Consider the following 23243-nt stretch of genomic DNA (forward strand, 5'->3'; position numbering starts at 1 on the left):
TTCTTGGAATAAACTTCACTTGGTCACAGTCTTTTTCTATACTGCTGAATTATATTTGCTAATACTTTGTTAAGGATTTTTGTGTCTATATTCATGATGGATATTGGTCCATAGTTTTCTTGCTTTGTACTATGTGACTGTGGTATCAGGTCTCAAAATGAGTTAAGAAATGCTTCCTCTAGCCTGACTGGTGGTGGCGCAGTAGATCAAGCATCGACCTGGAACGCTGAGGTCGCTGGTTCAAAACCCTGGGCTTGCCTGGTCAAGGCACATATGGGAGTTGATGCTTCCTGCTCCTCCCCCTCTTCTCTCTCTCTCTCTCTCTCTCTCTCTCTCTCATCTCTAAATAAATAAATAAATAAATAAAATAATTTTAAGAAATGCTTCCTCTTATAGTACTTCCTGGAAGAAATCATGTAGAATCCATATCAATTCTTCTTAAACAATAAATTTGGTAGAATTCTTCAGAGAAACCATCTGGATTGAAAGATCTCACTTTAAGACGTTTATAAACTACAAATTCAATTTCCTTCATTGTTACAGGGCTATCAAATCATCTATTTCATATTGAGTGAGTTTTGGTAATTTGAGTTTTTCAATGAATTGGTTTATTTCCTCTAAGTTGTTCAATTTATGGGTTTAGTATTATTCCCTATTTTATTCCTGATACTGATAATTTGTGTTTTCTCACCTTTTTCCTTTGTCAGTCTTGCTAGAGGTTTCATGGCTTTTTCTCTCTTGTTTTTCTGTTTTCAATTTCATTGATTTCTGCAGTTATCTCTACTGTTTCCTTCCTTTTGCTTGTTTTGGGTATATTTATCTGTTCTTTTTGGAGTTTCCTGAGATGAGCTGTTGTGAAAGATCGCTGTTTGCTATGGGGAAAATGGACACAGGCATGAGGTGATGGCCGTGCGTGCTCAGACTGCAGCTGGGAAATTGGGGGGAAGTGGGTAGAGGTAGGGTGTTCTGGGAGCTGAGATGGCAGGAGTATCTAATCACTTAAGGCCAGAAAGAAATCAGGGATAACCCTAAATTTTTGGTTTGAGTGTCTGGCTAGCTGAGCATGCCATTTCACTGAGTTGGAGACATTGGCAGGAGGGAACCTTAGGAGGTAGAAACCAACAGCTCAACTTTGGCCAAGTGAAGTTTGAGGCACCTACGGAGTATCCACAGGGGGACGGGTCCAGGTAGGAGGTTGAATCAAAAAGTCAATGGAAGACAATGGAGCAGGGGCCATATTGTATTTCATGAATTCTAAGATGCCATTGGTAAGTAGAAGTGCACTAGGAATGCTGCTAATTAAATTATAGCACATCCTCAACTGCGATATGAATCCCAGTATCAGAGATGTTAAAATGTAACCCATGAGGTCCCCCCATGTGACTCTGAGGTGGTCTAATATTGAGGCTGACTCTTGTCACCAACCATGAATGCCTAGAAAGCAAGACTATGATGTCCTCATTTCATTACTCCCAGGGCTCTGGCACATTAAGTTGCTTAACAACTTTCATTAAAGGAATTCATCCATCTGTTTGTTAAATGAAAAAAAAAATTGTAATGCAACTATATCCCATGTGGATTTTCTCATTCTGTGATTTTTTTTTTTATGTTGGATTTTTGTAACGTGTGTGTGTGTGTGTGTGTGTGTGTGTGTGTGTGTGTGAGAAAGAGAGAGAATTAGAGGTGAGGATGGCACCCACCCCAAGCTAATTCTTTTTTTTTTTTTTTTTTTTTTTTTTTTCCTGAAGCTGGAAACAGGGAGAGACAGTCAGACAGACTCCCGCATGCGCCCGACCGGGATCCACCCGGCACGCCCACCAGGGGCGACGCTCTGCCCACCAGGGAGCGATGCTCTGCCCATCCTGGGCGTCGCCATGTTGCGACCAGAGCCACTCTAGCGCCTGAGGCAGAGGCCACAGAGCCATCCCCAGCGCCCAGGCCATCTCTGCTCCAATGGAGCCTTGGCTGCGGGAGGGGAAGAGAGAGACAGAGAGGAAAGCGCGGCGGAGGGGTGGAGAAGCAAATGGGCGCTTCTCCTGTGTGCCCTGGCCGGGAATCGAACCCGGGTCCTCCGCACGCTAGGCCGACGCTCTACCGCTGAGCCAACCGGCCAGGGCTCCCAAGCTAATTCTTATGGACGAACATGAGGCCCAGAGGACCGTGCCAGGTGCCCAGTCAGTCAACAGCTGGTGTGAAGAGAGGATGAGCTGGTTCTGCTGGTCCTGGTCCAGTCTTTGGGAGCTGTGGCTTTGCCTCATGTTTCTCAGATCGTGTGTTTGTCTGTTCAGTAGCTTGTTCGGTCCTAATTGAGCACCCAAGGGTCAAGCACTAGTGTACAAAAAGAACATGGCCCCTTCCTCACAGAACTTGAGGAAGGGGACATGTCAATCAAGGACTCACAGAAATGGGTGTTGTCCTTATGAAACCAGGTCCTGGTTTCCCTGGGGGAAACGTTAGAACAGAGATCTGGGTGGTGAGGGGATTTCACCAGGAGAGGGGGTGCGTATTGTGGGGAGGAAACCTCCTGCAGGGCTTGGCAGAGGTCCCTGCAGGGAGCCCCAGCCTGGGGCAGGTGCCCTGGGCCAGTCTCCTCCCTGCTGGCTTCTCCAGCCAGCTCCTTATGAAGGGGCCTGGACCTGCAGAGTTCCCTGTGAAAGGCCCTCAGACCCAGCTCAGGACCAGGAAGACAGAGAGGCCGAGCTTAGCTTCCCTTCTCTGTGCCTTCGTTTCCTTTTCTGGGCAATGGAGATAAACCCCTGCCTTGCTGTGGGCTGGAAATCACACAGCTGTTGAGCCTTGCTCACTGCAACGCGATGTGGGCGTTACCGAGGTGCCCCCCTGAGCCCCTGTTCTGCTGTGGTGCGGGGGAGGGCCTAGGCCAGGTCGCAGGGCCCGACAGATGCTGAAGGACCAGCCCCAGGGCCTCCGGGGTTAAGTTTTCTTCACCAGCTTCCCTGCCCTCGTCTGTCTCCTGGCCCCTCAGAGCTCTTTGATGGCGTTAGAGCCAACCTTTTCCAGATGTGCTGAGTGGAGGGTTTTGCCGGAACTCTCCGGGGGCTTCATCTGCCTCCTTCAATCCCCTCCGCCAGACGGCCCCCTGCCAGCTGACCTCCCTCCTCTGCTTGGGTTGCTTGCTGCCCTCAAGGCCACGTGAAGCCCTGGATTTAGTGCTCTCTCAGAAGTGTGACCTTCTTTGCTGTCCCTCTTCCTCTAGCCAGCCTGTGTGGGTCGAAAAGCTCTCCAAGGCTGCTCACCGCAGCAGTGGGAGCTGGTCTAGGCTGAGGCCACTTCCCTCCACCTAGGCCCCCAGGTAGTCTGTGCGCCTGGTCCTGAGTGGGAGGGGAGGCCTGAGCAGAAGACACTATCCACTGGGCTGTTGTGATTTCCACCTGGCATTTAGGAATGACTAGCTTGGATTCTAAGGAGGCCAGAGGCTGGAGACACCCGCTCCTCCCCCGCCTCTTGCCTCAGAACTGCAGTGGGACAGCCCCTTCCCCTCCTGCTGGCCCTCTGCTATTAATCAAGAGATTAATAATCTACTGCCTCCCTCTCAGAAACCCCCACTCCCATTTCCTGTTGAGTCTCCAGCCTGTCTCGGTACCTCCCAGTCTGGTCCTCCTAGCGGTGGTCCCTGGTGAGGAAGTGGGGCCAGGCAGAAGCAGAGTCCTGCTAGTTGAAGTGCCCAGGCAGGGAGGGGGCACCTGCTCCTCCAGGTGAGATCTCTGGGCTGGCAGAGTCATTCTCTGCCCTGGCACCCACCGAAGCACCTCGTGATGCTTTGGGGACATTGCCGTTGGAGTCCAAAGAGCCACGGCCTCTGCCTGCAGACCTGCAGTGATGGGCACCTCACCGCTCCGGGGTCCTTTTCTCCAGCTGCCCTCTCATGTGACTCTGTGAGCCCAGGGACACCGTTTGGAATGCACAGGACACTTCTGCAGACTTTCTGGAACAGTTCTTGGGCAGCGGTAGGACTTTGTCTGGGCCCCTTGGAAGACTCCATGACCTCATCTGTTGGTGCTTCCTGGAGGGTCTCAGGGGCCTGCAGAGGGCAGGACCTTCCTTCAGCCACTCACGGTTGGGAGTGGGGGTCAGCTTCTGTGCATTGTTGAGCAGAGGAGAACATGCCAGCCCCATAAAGAGACCTGGTTCTGCCAAACCTCTGCCACTTTATAACCGGGAGCCTGACCCCGAGCTCTTCCTTGGCCTCAGTCTCCTCCTGTAAAGTGAGGCTGTTCATCCCTTCCCCGCTCTCCTTCCTCAGCTGGCAGCCGCCTGAGAAATTCCTGGATTCCCTTCTCTCCCTTCCCATCCAGCTGCCACGCAGCTTCAGGTCCAGCGTTTCTTGAAAGTAGATCTGATCTCAAGGCTCCTCTGGGCCCCATTTCCTGGGTGGCCTCGCCACGCCGAGAGGGCTGGTGTCGCAATAGGTCCACAGGGCTGTCTGTTGCTGGGAGGAAAGTCTTTCATTTATTAACCTACATAAAATAAGAGTGAAATTAAGCTGTATTGATTTTTAATCTAGTCAAAGACAGTAAATAATACAGGTGTGTACATATATATACATTAATATGCATATATTGCGGGCTCAGAAATAGTTCGCTGATCTGGACTGCGCTCTGGAAAAGCCTGGAGAGCACTGGCCAGCACCGTGTCCACAGACCCTGTCCACACTCTCTACCTGCATTCGGGATTTTCTCAGCCTAGCCCTCCTGAGCTGCCTTGTCGGCGCTCTGCTGTCAAAGCACTCTGCTCCCTAAATGCACCAAATTTCATTGCAAACAACACCTGGATTCTCCTGGTGCTGGCTGCATCCTTATCTGGAGGTTACCCAAGCACACCCTCGAGGTTGGAGGCTATTTTTGGCCCGTCCTTGCAGAAGTGGCCATGCCCTTTCCTCCCATCTCTGTCACCATCAGTTTCCACAGATGCTCCCAGGCCAGACACCCCGAGTTCCATCAGGGAGCCACCATGTCTTGATTAGCGTTGCAGTTCCCAGCCTGGGACTCCATCTGGCACACACTATTTATTGATTGTCTCACTCATTCCACCAATCTTTATTGAGTGCATATGATGTGCCCCACCCTGAGCGAGGCCTGGGGTGCAGCCAGCAGCTTGGTGGAGGAGATAGACATCAGACAAATGATTGCCTGATGGGTGTATAATTATAAGGGTGATGAGTGTTTGGAAGAAGAGTCAGGTTTCTATGACAGTGTAAATCGAGGGGATCCAGCTTGCTGGGGCGGGGGGAACGAAGAGTGGGCTGGTCAAGAAGGGTTTTTTCAGAACAAGTGGCACTTCCAGTGAGCCTTAAGGCCTGTGTTGGAGTTATTGGGTGTCTCGAGCAGAGGAAATGGCAGATGACAAGCCCTGATATGGGAAGGAACTTTGCTGGGGTTCTGAGTGGGGTTGGGGGAGGAGTGAGTGGGGCAGCAGCCAACGTGGACAGTGGCCAGATCTTAGAAGTATACGTGGTCATACGATGAACTTGGATTTTGTCTTAAGATTGAAGATAAGCTTGGCAGGGTTATGGAGGAAAGTTCTGCTTTGAAAACATCACTGGAGCATCTGTGTAGCGTCTGGAATACAGGAGGGGAGAGTGGAGGCTGGGCACAGTTAGGGGCCACTGCGGCCATCAAGGACAGAGGTGATGGAGGCTGGACGGGGCGGGTGGGAGGAGAGCCGTGGACGATAAGGTCATTGTGAAGGAAGGACTCCCGGACTCGGTGATGGGAGGGGCCTGAGTGTGGTAGGGGCAAGATTTCTATGGCTGCTTATTGAGTGAATAACAACCCCCAGGAGAATATAAGTCCTTGAATTTGCCATATGGCAGTGAGGGAAGTCCCAGGATCCGCCAACCAGAGGGCACAAATGCAGAGAGGTCAGAAATCCCTAGCATTGGGCTGTTTTGGAAAAAAAAACCAGGGCTGGTGATGTGGGAGACACCAGCTGGAGACTCCAAATTGCATTTGGAAACTTTCAGGTTAGGAAGGGGCATTTTAGGTTGTTGCATCTCAGCTCAGACTTCACGGGGGCTTAGAGAGAGGGGACTCGCTCAACGCTCCAGATGGGCAGAGACACACTGGAGTCAACTAGGAACAAAGCAGCTGGAAAGCCCTGTTTGTCTTGCCTGCCTGCATCGCTCCCCTCGAGGCCCCAGTCGGTCCGGACTGTCTTCCAGGGAGTCACCTTGCCCCCCCCCCCCAATGTCTCACTTGCTGTATCCCCATCTCAGTCGAACCACAGGAACCAGAGAAACCTCATCTGACCTCTCAGATGTGTCTGGGGTTGGAGGCAGGTGGCAGCCGATGGAAAGACAGGGGTCTGGGGATGTGCCATTGAGGGCGGGGTGAGTCATGGCTGGCTTCTCTGCTTCCTGATGGTGCGAGTTGGGCTCCGCTGCCCACCAGCCGCACAGCTTAGGCAAGGTCTCGGTGTCCTCATCAGTAAACGGGATGGCAATACTTACAGTATGAATGGGCTGAGCACCCGGGTGTTCAGCAGATACAACTGCCTTATATTCTCCTTCCTTTTCTGAGCTGATCTCACAATTTATAAAGAGTGCATATATGTAGAATAACACCTTCCATGGGCCAGTAAGGGTTGCCCACCTTCAGCCTATTTCCACAGTTGCGTGGCCTTGGATGCCTGTGGCCAGAAGTCTCCAGGAGAGCTGCTGTGTCACAGGAGTCAGATCTTTGGTCAATCAGTGGATACATAGTGTTGTCTACCTACTGTATGCCAGACACAAACAGGGTCCTTGCCCTCCTAGACTTGTGGTATGGCAGAGATATGGGCATCAATTAATAGGCACATAGGAATACAGATTGCAACCTGAAGTAATGCTATGAAGGCAGGGCACAGGGAGCCAGCTGAGAATTTTGATCTGGTTGGAGACTTTAAGAGGGCTTCCTGGAGGAGAGGGCCTTTGAGGTGAGGTTGGAGGTGACTGGGAGAGAGAGAGAGGACACAGATCCTTAAAGGTAGCTGAAAAATACGAGGGAGGGGCACAAGGGGCACTGGGAGGACTGGTAGATGCTGGGCCAGAGTCCGTGGGCCACAGTGTGGAGCTTGTTCACCGTCTCACATGGACACTGCAGCACCACAAATCTGGAGGAAGTTGATGGTGGGGCATCTCCACTTTAGGGAGAATTCAGGCCTCGGGGGCAATTTTGTTTCTCTCTTCTATATCTGGAGGTCACTACAGCATTGGTGGTGGGGGGACATTCTTGGTTCTATGTGGCCCCTACCCAGGATTTCCTCCTTGGTCCTTAAGATTGTTGCCAAGGAGCGTAGCTGACCCCCCCATATCACTGGTGGGGTGAGCCCTGTGCAGGGTGCGGCCTCTCTGTGGGACCTCGGGCAAGCTGGGTTCTTCCTGGAGCTCTGCGTCCTCAGAAATGACCTCAAGGCTGTCAGGTTAAATGAAGTCTGTAGACCTGGGATTATGGCTGTTTGTCTATTGCGGAGGTGGTCTGGTGAAGGGTGCTGCTCTACTCTGAAAGGGATTGCTCCTGGGGTGAGGGGAGGGAGTGGGGCAGGAGACCTCTCTGCCGCTTGGATCACCCTGGACCTCTTTTTTCACATAGTCTCTGTGACTGTGTGTACTTTTGTTTGTTTATTTTTGACAAATAAAAATTGTGCATATTTAAGGTGTACAATATGATGTCTTAACATATATACACATAGTGAAATGCTCTCAGCAAATTTCAAGTACATGATACTTTATTATTAACCACAATAGCCATGCTGTACATTAGGTTTCTAGAACTTACTCCACTTTTAACTGAAAGCTTGATCAATATTGTAGCCACCATTCTACTCTTTGTTATTATGAGCTCTACCTTTCTTTCTTTTTTCTTTTTCTTTTTCTTTTGTTTTTTTTGTTCTGTATATGAGATCATGACATTTGTCTTTCTGTGTCTGGTTTATTTCACTGTCTCTTGGTTCATACATGTTGCAAATGGCAAATTTGCCTTTTTATGGCTGAATAATATTCCATTGTGTGTATGTAGATTACCTTTTTCTTTTTTGAATGAAATTTTAAAATTTAAACTTATTGGGGTCACATTTTCTTTTATCCATTCATCTGCTGATGGACCCTTAGGTTGTTTCCATGTCTAGACTATTGTGAATAATATTGCAAGGAACCCTGATTTGATTTTCTTTGGCTAAATACTCAGAAGTGGGATTGCTAGATTACATAATAATTCCATTTTTAATTTTTTAAGGAAACCTCTATACTATTTTCTATAGTGGCTGCACCAATTTACAATTCTACCAACAGTGATCTGCTTTACTCAGTCTACTAATTCAAATTCTCTTCTCTTCTGGGAACACCCTCACAGACACACCCTGAAACAATGTTTTATCAATTATCTGAGCATCCCTAGCTCAGTCAAGTTGGCACATAAAACGAACCTTCACAATAGGTAACGTTTATTAGCATTTGCATCTCCTGAAGGTTGTGTTAAAGACAATGTAGATCTGTATTAGTCTCCTTGGGCTTCTGTAACGAACTGCTATAAACTGGGTGGCTTAAGCCACAGACATTTATTTCCCAGTTCTTGAGTCTGGAAAGTCAAAGATCAAGGTGCTGGCATCCTCGGTTCCTGGTGAAGGCCCTCTTTCTGGCTTACAGACGCTGCCTTCTGTGTCTGCACATGGAGGAGAGAGAGAGAGAGCTCTGATCTCTCTTCTTCTTGTTATAAAGACATTAATCCCATCACAGGGGCCCCACCCTCATGACCTCATCTAAACCTAATACCTCCCAAAGGCCCCACCTCTAAATACCAACACTTTGAGGGTTAGGGTTTCAACATATGAATTTGGGGTGGGGGGAGACACAAACATTCAGTCCATACAGCATCATCTGTTTTTTATTTAGCATTTACATTTTATTCCTTCTTTGAATGATTTAAAAGGCACAAAATTCAAAATCCAAAAAGTATTAAAGTATATAGAGTAAAAACTAAGGCCCCCACCCACCTTGGAAGCGATGATCCCCATTATCAGTTTCTTGTGTGTGTTTTTTTTTTCCAAGAGATAAAGAATTTCAACTGTATCCCTTGTAAATATACAATAGATGTAAAAATTCAAAGTGAAATATTAGAAAACAGAATTCAGGGGGATTTAAAAAGGGATATCCATCATGACCAAATGGGATTTATCCCAGGAATGCTAGGTTAGTTTAACATTTGAATGCTAATTAACGCTAATTATTTTGATTCATCAAAATAATAGAATAAAGGAGAAAAATCATATGGTTATCTTACTAGATGTGGAAAAATTATTTGGTAAAATTCAGCACCTGTTCAGAATTAAAAAATATTCTCTCAGCAAAGTAGGTATAGAAGGGGATATCCACTATTTTTAATCTAATAAAGAGTGTCTGCAATAAAACCGTACAGCTAACATCATACTTAACTGATGAAATATTATACACGGTCCCCTTTAGTGTGGGAACAAGGAAAGGATCACTGTTATCACTTCTATTCAACACTATACTGTAGGCAATAGCACAAAGAGAAGAAATAAAAGGCATACGGATCACAAAGAGGATATAAAGAATTTTTTAGTCACAGGTGACACTATTGTGTATGTAGAGAAGAATAGGTAAATATAGGCCCTGGCTGGTTAGCTCAGTTAGAGCATTGTCCCCAAACACCAAGGTTGTGGGTTTGATCCCCATTCAGGGCATATACGGGAAGTGGCCAGTGAACACACAACTAAATGGGACAACAAATGAATGCTTTTGTTTCTCTCCCTTCCTCTCTCTGTCTCTCTAAAAATCAATCAATTAAACAAAAAAAAGAATAAGCAGATGTAGCACTAGAACCAATAAATGAACTTATTAAAGTCACTAGATACAATTGTTTCCCCCCCAAATTCATATGTAGAAATATTAACCCCCAACATGATGGTTTTGGGAGGCAGGGCTATTGAGAGGTGATTGGGTCATGAGGGTGGAACCCTCATGAGTGGGATTCGCGTTCTTATAAAGGAGACTCCCCAGAGCTCTCTGCTGCTTCTTACCTGTGGGGATACAGTGAGAATATGGTTGTCTACAAACCAGGGGGTGAGCCTTTATAGACATCGAATCAGACAGCATTTTGATCTTGAGCTTCCCGGCTTCTAGAACTATAAGCAATAAATTTCTGTTATCTATGAGCCACACAGGTTATGGTATTGTTATAGCAGCTGGAATGCACTGAGATACAAGGTTAATACAACTAAATGAATGACTATATACTAGCAGAAACAAATAAAAATGTGAAAATACCTCATGTAGAGTGGAATAAAAAAAACATTAAAGATTGTTATGAGGTGAATGTTTGTATTCCCCCAAATTCATATGTTGAATCTCCCAATGTGGCTGTATTTGGAGATGGGGTCCCTAAGGAAGTAATTAAGTTTAAATAAGTTCTTAAAGGTGGGGCCCTGATCTAATAGAATTAGTGTCTTCATACAAAAAGATACTAGAGAGCCCTCTCTCTTTCTCTCTCTCTCCCTCTCTAAACACACCCACCCACACACACACACACATACCCCCCCACACACACACCCTGAGGAAAAGCCATGTGAGGACACCGTGAGAAAGTGTTTGTGTGCCAGCCAGGAAGAGAGTCCTCACCAGAAGCTGAATAGGCTGGAATCTTTATCTTGTACCTCCCAGCCTCCTCCAGAACTGTGAGAAAATAAATTTGTGTTGTTAAAGCCATTCAGTTTATGATATTTCGTAATGGCAGCCTAAGCAGGGTAAGACAAATACCTAGCAGTAAATTTAACAAAAGAAGTGCACCCTGCTGCGGAAATTTAAAGAAGATCAAAATAAATGGAAAGTTCTGCCATATTCATGGATAGAAAGACTCAATATTATTTAAATATCTATTCTCTAGAAATTGATCTAAGATTCCATGTAATCTTTATCAAAATCATAGCGGATTTTATTTTGTTGCAGAAATTGATAAGCTAATTAAAAATTATGGGAATGCAAAGGACCTAGATATCTAAGACAATTTTGAAGGAGAACAAAATTAGAAAACTTACATCACCACATTTTGAGACTTACTATAAAGCTACATTTATTAAGACAGTGCAGTTTCTATCTTTGGCAAAGGTAGAAAAACAGATCAATGGAACAGAACAGAGAGCCTGGAAACAGACCCACATTTAAACAACCATTTGGTTGTTAACAAAGCAAAAATAATTCAACGGGGGACAAAAATGTCTTTGAATAAATGGTACTGGAGCAAGTGGATATCCAAATGGAAAACAATGAAACCTGACTCCTACCCAACAAATAATACAAATTTAAAAATTAATAAATTGGACTTTATCAGAATTAGAGGCTGATTATCATAAATCTACCTTTAAGAAACTGAACGAGGCCTAACCTGTGGTGGCGCAGTGGATAAAGCATCGACCTGGAACGCTGAGGTCGCCAGTTCAAAACCCTGGGATTGCCCAGTCAAGGCACATATGGGAGTTGAAGCTTCCTGCTCCTTCCCCTCTTCTCTCTCTCTCTCTCCTCTCTCTCTCCTCTAAAATGAATAAATAAAAATAATTAAAAAAAAAGAAACTGAATGACAAGCCTCAGATTAGGAGAAAACATTTGTAATACATACATTCTGACTAAGGTCTCTTGTAAAGATTATATAGGGTGGGACAAAAGTAGATTTACAGTTATTCATATAAAAATATTACAATAATTAAATAGTAACACAAGAATAAACTGTGTTTTGTGCATTCACAACTGTAAGCCTATTTCTGCCTCACCCTGTATAAATCTTACAAATCAGTAAGAAAAAGACACAGAAGCCATGTAAAAGTGGGCAGCAGTCTCGAAAAGGCACTTCACATAAGAAGATATGCAAATAACAAACATGGAAAGGGGTTACTTTATTTAGTCAACAGGAATTGCAAATTAAGACCATAATGACAATATTACATGCACCCTAGAATGGTTAAACTGAAAATGACTGGCAATATCAAATTTTGCCAATGTTAGGGAGCAACTGAAACTCATACAATGTTGCTAGGCATGTGAATTGGTCTATCCAAACAGGTCATGGAAGCCAGTTTGTACTATCAACTAAAATTAACACATATTCATCCCGTGTCCCATCAATTCTACTAGATATATAACCTGGAGAAATAAAAACACCTGTTCACAAAGAATATATAAGAATGGTCATAGCATCTTTGTTCATCAGAGCTTAAGACTGGAAACAATCTAAATATCCATCAACAGGAGAATGAACAAATTGTGGTATACTTATATAATGAAATGTTACTTAGCAATAAAAAAGAAATATGTAAAATACTGGTGTACTTAACATGGATGAAACTCAGACAAAATGAACGAGTCAAAGAAAGCAGACACAAACAAGTGCATGCTGTAAGGCAGGGGTCCCCAAACTACGGCCCGCGGGCCACATGCGGCCCCCTGAGGCCGTTTATCCGGCCCCCGCCACACTTCCAGAAGGGGCACCTCTTTCATTGGTGGTCAGTGAGAGGAGCACATTGACCATCTCATTAGCCAAAAGCAGGCCCATAGTTCCCATTGAAATACTGGTCAGTTTGTTGATTTAAATTTACTTGTTCTTCATTTTAAATATTGTATTTGTTCCCGTTTTGTTTTTTTACTTTAAAATAAGATATGTGCAGTGTGCATAGGGATTTGTTCATAGTTTTTTTTTTATAGTCCGGCCCTCCAACGGTCTGAGGGACAGTGAACTGGCCCCCTGTGTAAAAAGTTTGGAGACCCCTGCTGTAAGGTTTCCATGTATAAGAAATTTTACAACAGGCACAATTCAACTCTGGTGAGAGAAGTCAGAACAGTGGTTATGTCTGGGGGCTGGGTAATTGACATGAAGGGGGCACAAAGGGACTTTCGAGTAATAAGAGTGTTGGTGTACCCATACATAAAAGTTCATTGAGCTAAACCTTAGATTTATCTATTTTACTGTATGTGAATTATATTTTAATAACACAAAAAAATTCCATTATAATGTGAGAAATGAACTCAGTGCTTTTCTTATCACCGTGCATGGTCATATACTCACGTGTGATATATGATTAGTGCGACAAGCTCTGATAGAGCGAAGTCCATGCCTGTGTTCTTCATTCTTATATTCCCAGTGCCTGGCACACAGTGGGCTCTTAGTACGTTCAATATTTGTGAGTGACCTGTGGTGGCGCAGTGAATAAAGCGTCGACCTGGAAATGCTGAGGTCGCTGGTTTGAAACCCTGGGCTTGCCTGGTCAAGGCACATATGGGAGTTGATGCTTCCAGCTCCTCCCCTCTTCTCTCTCTCTGTCTCTCCTCTCTCTCTCCCTCTCCTCTCTAAAAAATGAATAATAATAAATAAAAAAAAATTAAAAAAAAATATTTGTGAGTGTACAAATAAGTATTGAATTAACATCAAGCTCAGTACAAGGTATTACAGGAGTGTTGAGGAGGGAACTTGTCAACTCTGGCCAGGGAGTCGGGGTGCTTCACATAAGTGGAGGGGACATTTGAGTCACTCCCTGAAAGCTCTTGGGGATTTTTCTCAGGCAGAGTAAAGAAAAAGAGCAGGTAGGCAGAAGAGTAATCATGTGCAAAGGCCCAGGGGCATGAAGAACAGCTTGTTGTGTGCTAGTGGTAGGCACCTTGGCTGATGGTGGTAGGAGGAGGGGTGGAAAGATAGGCAGGGCCTTATTTACTGACATAAAAAGTTTGGTCTTTAGTTTATGGGAGCCATTTTGAGAGAGGGCAGTCACAAAACAGGATCTGTATTTTAGAAAGATCTGGGTTTGCAGACTGGACTCCAGCAGAAGGGCTGGGAGTTCTTCATGGTGGTAAAAGGATGAGGCTCCTCAGCTTCTTGCCCAGACTTGGGGAAAGGTTATGAACACTGAGCTGCCTTGGACCTTCAGGTAAGACTGGAGGGGTAAGCCATGCTGAGCCGTGGCCCTCTGGGCTGGTGAAACAGCGCCACCTACTGGTGTGCCCTGCTCCTGGACTTTGCAGGCCATCTGGTTCCTTCTGGTTCCATAGCAGGACAGGCCAGTGCATGGCCTCAAAATGAGGGGCAGAAAGAGATCTTCTGTGGGAGACGAGCTCTCCCTCTGGTTCAGGGGCCCAAGATCAGTACTTTGTGCAGATGTAGGAAGGAATGGACACAAACTAGTATTACTAGGCTCTGCCAATTCTGCCTGCATTTGGATCCTAGTTCCACTCCCTTGAGAAAGTTACTTAACCTTTCTGCCTCAGTTTTCTCATCTGTAAATTAGAAACAGTAATAGTATCCATCTGTTAGGGTTGTTATGAGTCAGCAGATGTTATATACTCAGAACAGTACCTGGCACATGGTGAGCACTCAATCAAAGCTCTTGTTATATCTACACATATTAGTATTTTTATCATCATTGTCATTTAAGGCGTGGACTGAAGAATGTCTGGTGCATTTCAGAGCGCTCATGGGCCGGAGGCCAAGGGGTAGTCTATGGTACAGGGGGCCTCAGGGTAGTCGTGTGAGCTGGAGAAGGGCCTGCACACGTGGCTAAGCAGGTCAGACTCTCCTGACCACAGTGGGGACCGCCAGAGGGTGTGGGCTGGGAGAAATGAGGTCAGATCTATATTTTGCAAACTCAGCATTCACGCACCCCTTTCTGCTCCCAATGCCTCGCACATATGCCCTCCCAGGGAGCTTCACAGACTACGTTCTAGTCTCCATGGGGTCCTCGTCATGCAGACCAGGAAGTGGGTTAGGGGAGGCTGAGGAACGTGTGCAAGTCCACATCGTATACTAGGGGCAGAATCTGAAGCCCGGGACTCCATCTGCCCCATGGTGCTGAGGTTACAGGAGGGACCCTTTCATGGCATCAGATGCATTGAGCAGGACACAAGCAATAAGCAACTCGATACTTTCCTGCCCTACATTCTGCCCCAGGTAGATTCTGAAGCTTTTCTGATCTCTGTCAGCCAGAACAACAATCTTATTCCTGGAATTAATTTAAAAACTGGCATCTTTAAAAGATTTTTGCTACATAATTCAGTTTATTGTTTTTACAGTTTTATTGAGAAATAATTGATGTACATCACTGTATAAGTTTAAGGTATACAGCCCAATGGTTTGATTACATGTATTGTGAAATGATTACCACAATAAAACTGGCATCTTTTATCTGATTAAAGCCTCTTCCTTCTCACGGCCGGGCCTGCTTCAGGCTGGGAGGTCTGCAGCAAGAAAGGAGCATGAGAGCGTGAGCCTGTGAATGAGTGCATGTGAGTGTTGAGTGTGAGCATGTGTGTGTGAAAGCATGTGCGGGTGTGTGCGTGTGAGAATGCGTAAGTGATTGTGTGAATGTGTGAGTATGTGAGGTGTGAGTGAGCATGCCTGTGAGTGAATATGTGTGAGCGTGAAAGTGTGTTTATAAAGCAGACTGTCTGTTTATACTCTTTGGACCCAGGCTCATTAACCCACCTAAGTCCCACCAGGCCTCCTGCTGTAAGTGGTGATGATGACACTGTTTGTCTTCCACCCCCTGTCCCCATTAGCCTAGGCCAGGTGCTTCCTTTTGGAGGGAAGGATCTAGAGTCCAAAGGCCTGGGTTTGCTCTCTGGGTCCCAGCTCTGGGCACCTCTGAGACTGTTGGCTCCTCACTCAAAGGTCCCTACCCCTGGCTGTACACAGCCACACCCTCCTTCGCTCTCCAGGGGGGAAGCTGGTTTGCTGGAATGTTTATGAAACATGAGTAGAGGATTTTTTCTTAAGAAAAGAAAAATTAGTATAACAGGATTTTTCCGATTTGGTGCAGTATTTCTGAAATTCAAGACGTGACTCGTGTGTTTTCCTGTCAACAGTGCACCTCGAAACGTCACGCCTGCTGCTACCAATTAATTCATAATTTTTCCATTCACCGGTTTAGTTGCTCAGTGTCAGCAGATTCAAATTTTGTGAAGTCATGGAGTTTTGCCTTCAGGAGGCAGTTGTGCCAACTTGATCAAGCAGCAGAGTCATAATGATGTATGTAAAATGAATAACGAGGCTGGATTTATCCCCCTTGTGAAATTCGGTCATATGCGTTATATGTATTTACTATTCTTGGAGTTTCACAAATCTCCCAAATAATTTGATACAGAACAAGTATCAAACTTTTTTTGTAAGAAAAGAGAATTAAAGCTATAGGACTTTGAAATTGTGTTACGGAACCCGCAGCAGTTTGCGGAGCAGTCTGTGGCTGCGGGAGTCCTCCTGCTGGCTTGTCAGTCGTGTTGAAATGTCTGTCACCCACTAGGCTGTGGTTTTCTTGAGGATGGGGACTCAGTTAGCAATCTGTGACCACAGTGTAGCATGTAGTTGGCACTCCAAAAGCATTCGCTGGATGAATCAACAAAAGGAAATAATGATTAGGGGAAATGTTGGAGTTCAGTGACTTGCGGGTAGTTGGAAGTTGCACAAGTTCTAGTGATAGTTTTCCTCATTCGTTATTTTGGTCAACGTCTTAGCTCGAACTGCCATAGCAAAAATATAGACTGAGTGGCTTAAACAAAATAACTTTATTTTCTCAAGCAGTCATCTTCTTTTGTGTCCCCACATGGCCTTTCCTCAGTGTGTGTGTGTGTGGGGGGCGGTTAGGGCTTCAACGAATGAATCCTGGGGGGACACAATTCAGTCTATAGCAGTCAGTGTGCAAGACATTTTCTACCATAGGTGGCCACACTTGGAGACTTTTCAGGAAGACAGAGCTGGATGGTACTTTAGAACACACCTAGCACAGAAAGAATCAGTCACTTGCCCAGGGCCACAACAGCCAGTGACACAGCTGGGGCCATAGTATCTGCTGGCTAGGAAGCTCCCAGAGCCCTAGGCTGGACTGGCTCTGCAGGAGTTGGGTCTGGGGGCGGACTGTTGGGTGCTCACACTGTCCTGACGCTGCCCTTGTGTTAGTTACAGGACTCTGATCAGACCCACATACAGAGTGTCCTACCGAACGGTGACGGCGCTGGAGTGGAGGTGCTGCCCTGGCTTTACTGGGAGCAACTGTGACGAGGGTGAGTCTACTGGGACATGAGGGCGGGGGACCGGGCGCTGGCCCAGCTGGGCTTTGGAGCCCTGAATGCTTCTTCCTCTGCCCTCCTGTGTGCAGGTCTCTGTTCCTCCACAGATCTTCCTTCCTTTTCCCAACACCTTCAGAACCAAATGCTCTGGACTGGCCAAAGTGGGGTGAGGCTGCCGCCCTGCGGTGGCACTGAGGCGGGGTCCCTGTGTGCATTAGTGGGGTGGGGAATAGAGGAGACCCATGTGCCCTGGCCTAGAGGAGGGGACTCAACTCACAGCCTATTCCTTTCACTCTGGTTCTGACGCACCCAGAAATCAGGGCAGGCAGAGCGGGAAGTTGGGGGACCCTGAGAAGATGCAGAGGAGGGCCCACCCGCCTTGGAGCCACGTCTGCCGTAGAGCGAGGCAGGTGGGCCTGGTGGGTGGCAGCAGAAGGAGGGCCTGGTCCACTGCCTGTGTTCTTCTGCCTGGCTGGTGCCCAGAGGAGGACAGGAGGATGGGACCCAGAGCTGGGCCTTCCTTCCAAGCCCCAGGCCAGGCTCAGCCTGACTCTGGAGCCCAATGGAGCCAGACAGCTGCACTCAGATGGAAGCCAGGGATGCCCAGCAACAAATCCGCACTGTGCTCACAGCCAGGGAGAGCAGGTCCTGCCTGAGGAACAGGTGTGCACCCTCCCCCCTCGTTCCCAGCAGAGCTGGCTGCTCTGAAGGCTGAGGGCTCAGTTTTGTATTTGGAAACAGTAGCTTGCCTCAGCCTTGACTTTGTGACAAAATTATTCTTCTATCTTTTTTTATAATCTAATATACTGATTTTTGTTATATGTACACTTTTATAATAGGTTAGGTTATAATAAAAGTTACAATAAGATATGTTATATAGATGCTTTTGTTATGGACTGCCTAAAATGCTTTAAATTACAAATAATAACATAATAATGGAAATAGCAGAAATGAGGATGAGGATGACAATGATGCTTCACTGGGCCTGTGACTGACGCCGAGCTGAAGGAAGGGGCGGGGATGCACAGGGATCCAGGGGTGTCACCCTTCCTGACTGATGAGCTGCCTGATCCTGGGAGTCGAGGGTAGGCAGCCCCTGGGGAGGGGCCCCACTGGGGCGTTTCCTTCGGCAGGAGCCAGAGGGAGCTCTGGGGGGAGAGGGTGACAGGGTTAGAGGAGACCAGCCTCCCCCCCGGGGGGGGGAAGGTGTGGGTGGCAGGACCCTGTACTATATGTATTGAATGGCAACAGTTCACACCAGGCCTCTTGCTCAGAGCCAGGATTTGGACTTGCTTTACCTGTCCGTGCTATGGGAAACCTCTGGTTTCCCCAACAGAACAGAGCAGACCTGCTGTCCAGGGTCTGCCAAGGGGGAGGGAGAGGAGACAGGGATTTCAAGGAAAGTGATTGATTTACCCTTAAGTAACGGACTGGGTGCTTTTCAACGACCAGCATTGGGTTCCACCTAATGAAATACAGGCTTCACCGTATTTCTCACACAAGTAGATAGTGAGCATGTTAGATGAATCAACAAAAGGAAATAATGATTAGGGAAAATGTTGGAGTTCTATTGAACTCAGTGAGGGAACCAGCAGAACGGCAAGGCTGGTTCAAAAGAGGGTTAGAGAAACAGATATAAGTGCAGATTGGGAGACCCCATGAAGACCCCCAGGTTTAATAATTCACCAGAAGAACTTATAGAACTCAAAAGCCAGTATATTGTCTGCCCAGGAGGTGGCACAGTGGATAGAGCATTGGACTAGGATGTGGAGGACCCAGGCTCGAGACCCCGAGGTCGCCAGCTTGAGCGCAGGCTCATCTACTTTGAGCAAGGCTCACCAGCTTGAGCAAGGGGTCACTCGCTCTTCTGTAGCCCCCCGGTCAAGGCACATATGAGAAATCAATCAATGAACAACTGAGGTGCCGCAATGAAGAATTGATGCTTCTCATCTCTCTCCCTTTCTGTCTGTCTGTCCTTATCTGTCCCTCTCTCTGTCTCTGTCAAAAAAAAAAAAAAGCTGGCATATTGACATTTGTGGTTTATTACAGAGAAAGAAAACAATCTAAACCCATATAAGAGATGCAGGAAGCTGAGTCCAGGAGGAGTCCACGCTCAGAGCTTCCAGTGTATTCTGGCAACTCCCTGAGCCAGAGTTATTAGCGTGACTGAGTCATGTATATATGGTGGCTGCCCGCTTAGCTGAGCTGTTCCAAGTCCCTCTGGGGGTGGGGCTGGCACCGTGTGACCCAGGGATGTCCCTCAGAATCATTTTGTTATTGTAGACTGTCTGGAGTGGCCCAAGGCTCCCAGGGTAAACAAAGACAGTAAACTCTTATTAGACAGGTCATTCCAAGGGCTTAGAGAGCTAAGTGCGAAGGCCAGACATCTCTTTAGGTAAGCTTATGTCTCAGTAAAGGGCAATTCTCCTTGTAGACCGAGTGGACAAAGCACAGATGAATTGGGCTGAGGCGTGCTTCCTTCAGAGACCGTAGGGGTCGCCCGGCCCCTTCCCATCTGTGAGCATGAGTGTCCTGTGTGGTTGAGGATGCCAGGAGTGCAAGGGCCTGGGCTGAGCTTGAGACTGGCTCCTGAAAGCCTTTGTGAAGATGTTACATCTCCGAAAATGAGACAATGAAGACAGAAGGCGCAATTGAGATGGAGTCTGTGATAGGGTCCTGGGACGGTAATTTCCACCTGTTCCCATTGCGTTCCTGGAAAGCCTGCAGGTCAGAGGTGCTCTTCTCAGTCGGTTTAGCTTTGGTTCAGAGGAGGTTCCCCAGCACAAACAAGTTTCTCTCTGGCTGTGTCTGGTCTTACGACTCTGGATCTGTGACTGTGTGGCTTCAGCCTCCTAGGCGACCTTTCTCTGTGCTTAATTCCTCCTTTCTTTGTCTCTCCAGGTCCTCCTTCCAATCAGCCTCCCCTCCCTCCTTCCTGGATACTCAGGAGGGCAGTTGAAAGGCTTGGGGATACTTTCTTTCATAGATATGCCGATATGTGGTCAATCCTGATTATTTTGTGAGTTCTGTATTTGTGACTTGACCTACTTGTTCAAGTTTATTTGTAACCTCCAGATCGATACCAGAGGCACTTTTGTGGTCTTTTGCAAATATGCACAGAGAGGCCAAAAATCTGAGTTGCCCAACTCTCTTGCTCCCAGTTGAGGTTGAACAAGGTGAAACTTTGCATTCTTGTTTCAACTCTCATTATGCAAACAAGTGTCCTTTTCCAGGTCTGCTTAATGCCATGCTTCTCACATTTTTATGCTCTTTGGGGGGATGTGTTCCCAGCATAGTGCTGTGTAGGGTTCTTCAGTGCAAAAGGGCTATGATGCACCTTATGAAGAAAATGCATGTGATGAATAAGCTTTGTTCGGCGTTGGTTGCAGCACTGTGGGCTGTGAGCTCAGTGTTATTGAATCAACAGTATCTATCTAATTAAGTGCCATTCAGTAAAACTACACATAAAACAAAATTAAATACTGATCTGCCGACGAAAATGTTGTGACGCTGTCCTTCCCCTGGGAGCAATGGTTCAGTATTTGTTAATTCAGAGTTTCCGGTGCCTTTATAGAACATAACTACCATGAATAACAAAAACTTACTGTATCTATGAATCTGCAACTATATTTATATATCCGGAAATATTTTTTTATTATTATAAAAGCAAGTATGCCTGACCTGTGGTGGCGCAGTGGATAAAACGTCGACCTGGAAATGCTGAGGTTGCCGGTTCGAAACCCTGGGCTTGCCTGGTCAAGGCACATATGGGAGTTGATGCTTCCAGCTCCTCCCCCCTTCTCTCTCTCCCTCTCTCTCTCTCCTCTCTAAAAATAAATAAAATAAAAATGAATTTAAAAAAAAAAAAAAAAAAAAAAAAGCAAGTACATGTTCAGTGTAGAAAAAGTGAAATCAGCCATTGAAGTTAACCTTATGTCTCACTTAGGTGAAATGCCTCCACACCATTTCCTGTGCTTATAGGTTAGTTGTAATATACATGTTGTTTGATAGCTTTCTTTTTCATAAAAGTTGTCATGAATATCCTTGTCAATAGCTTTCTTTTTTTTTAATTTTTAAATTAAAAAAATTTTTATTTTTAATTTATATTTTTAAATATTTTTAGTGAGAGGAGAGGAGGCAGAGAGACAGATTCTCCTGCATGCATCAGGACCAGGATCCACCCAGCAAGCCCACTAGTGGGCGATGCTGCCCATCTGGGGCTGTTGCTTCATTGCTTAGCTACTGGAGCCATTTTTAAGTGCCTGAGGCAGAGGTCAATTCACTTGAACCAATGGAGCCATGGCTGCAGGAGAGGAAGAGAGAGAGTGAGAAAGAAGGGGGAGGTGTGAAGAAGCAGACGGTCACTTCTCCTGTGTGCCTTAAATAGAAATCGAACCCCAGATATCCACACACCAGGCTGATGCTCTACCACTGAGCTGTCTGGCCAGGGCCAATAGATAGCTTTCTATGGCAGTGGTCCCCAACCTTTTTTGGGCCATGGACCGGTTTAATGTCAGAAAATATTTTCACAGACCGGCCTTTAGGGTGGGATGGATAAATGTATCACGTGACCGAGACTAGCGTCAAGAGTGAGTCTTAGATGGATGTAACAGAGGGAATCTGGTCATTTTTTAAAAATAAAACATCATTCAGACTTAAATATAAATAAAACGGAAATAATGTAAGTTATTTATTCTTTCTCTGCGGACCGGTATCAAATGGCCCACGGACCGGTACCGGTCCGCGGCCCAGGGGTTGGGGACCACTGTTCTATGGTATCATTTTTAGTGGCTGTGGTATTTGGAACACACTTTATAAACTAAACCCTTCCTATAACGTATTTAAATTGCTTCTAATTTTAAATTATTAATAACATTGCTGTAAATACGGTTTTTTTTAAACAGGTAAAATTTATATACATTAAAAAGCACCAATCTTAAATGTACAATTTAATGAGTTTTCATAAATACATAAACATTTCCATCACTTCTCAGAAAGTTCCCACTGCTAAGCAACTACTATTCTAATTTCTATCATCAGAGATCAGTTTTACCTATTCTTTAACTTCATATAAATGGACTTACATGGTATGATTCTCTTTTGTGTATGGTTTCTTTCACTTAATATAATTTTTGAGATGTGTTCGTGTTGTTACATTGTGTATCAGTAGATTATTTGTTTTTGTTACTGGGTATTATTTCACTGTTTAAATAACCACAATTTTACTTATCCATTCTCCTGTGGATAATTATTTGGGTTGTTTCTAGTTTTGGGCTTTATGAATAAAGCTTCTGTGAACATTCTTGTATATGTCTTTCTGTGAACATGTATTTTTATTTCTCTTGGATGAATTTTTAGGAGTAAAATTGCTAGGTCATGGTGTATGTTTAACTTTATAAAAAAGAGCCAAAATTTTTTTTCAAAATGGTTTACCATTTTACACTGCACTGGGAAAGTAAGTTCCAATCGCTCCACGTTCTTGCTAACATTTGGTGTTGTCAGTCACTTTGGTGTTGTTAGCCATTGCAGCGGGTATAAAATGCTCCTGGTTGTGATTTTAATTTGTACTTTCCTGTTGACTAATGATGCTGAGCAACTTTTTTATGCCTCTCTGATGTGCTTACCAGACATTCTTATATCTTCTTTAGCGAAGTGTCTGTCCAAAATTTTTGCCCATTTTTAATTGGGTTGTTTAATTTTATAAAAAAAAACAGACAAACTGTTTTCCAAAGAGGTTTAAACAGTTTATATCCCAATAAGCAAAGTATATTTCAATAGCCCCATAGTCTTGCCAACATTTGGTGGTATTTAGCTGTGGGAATGAAATAGAATGTAATTGTAATTTCTTCTTCTCCTCCTCTTCCTCCTCCTTTTTTCAGTGAGAGGAGGGGAGACAGAGACAGACTTCTGCATGTGCTCTGACCAATATCCACCTGGCAAGCCCACTAGGAAGTAATGCTTTGTCCATCTGGGGCATTGCTCCATTGCTCAGCAACTGAGCTCTTCTTAGCACCAGAGGTAGAGACCATGGAGCAATCATCAGCACCCAGGGCCAACTCACTCCATTCTAGCTACAGGAAGGTGCGCGCGCACATGCGCATGAGAGAGAGAGAGAGAGAGAGAGAGAGAGAGAGAGAGAAGCGAGAGGGGGAGGGTTAGAGAGGCAGATGGTTGCTTCTCCTGTGTGCCCTGAGTA

General features: G+C 45.7%; 1 protein-coding gene across 2 annotated transcripts in view; it reads left to right on the top strand.

Annotated features, from left to right (window-relative positions):
• The window catches only part of COL26A1 (collagen type XXVI alpha 1 chain), a 192079-nt gene that overhangs the window by 60144 nt on the left and 108692 nt on the right, over positions 1-23243 (top strand). The window contains exon 3 of one of the 2 annotated variants that reach the window (XM_066278039.1): positions 16938-17041. In XM_066278039.1, coding sequence (XP_066134136.1) covers positions 16938-17041 — 104 coding nt within the window. The remainder of the gene's footprint in view (positions 1-16937; positions 17042-23243) is intronic. The other variant, XM_066278040.1, reaches the window with a different exon arrangement.

This window comes from Saccopteryx bilineata, chromosome 4, assembly GCF_036850765.1.
Source record: "Saccopteryx bilineata isolate mSacBil1 chromosome 4, mSacBil1_pri_phased_curated, whole genome shotgun sequence".
NCBI lineage: Eukaryota > Metazoa > Chordata > Mammalia > Chiroptera > Emballonuridae > Saccopteryx > Saccopteryx bilineata.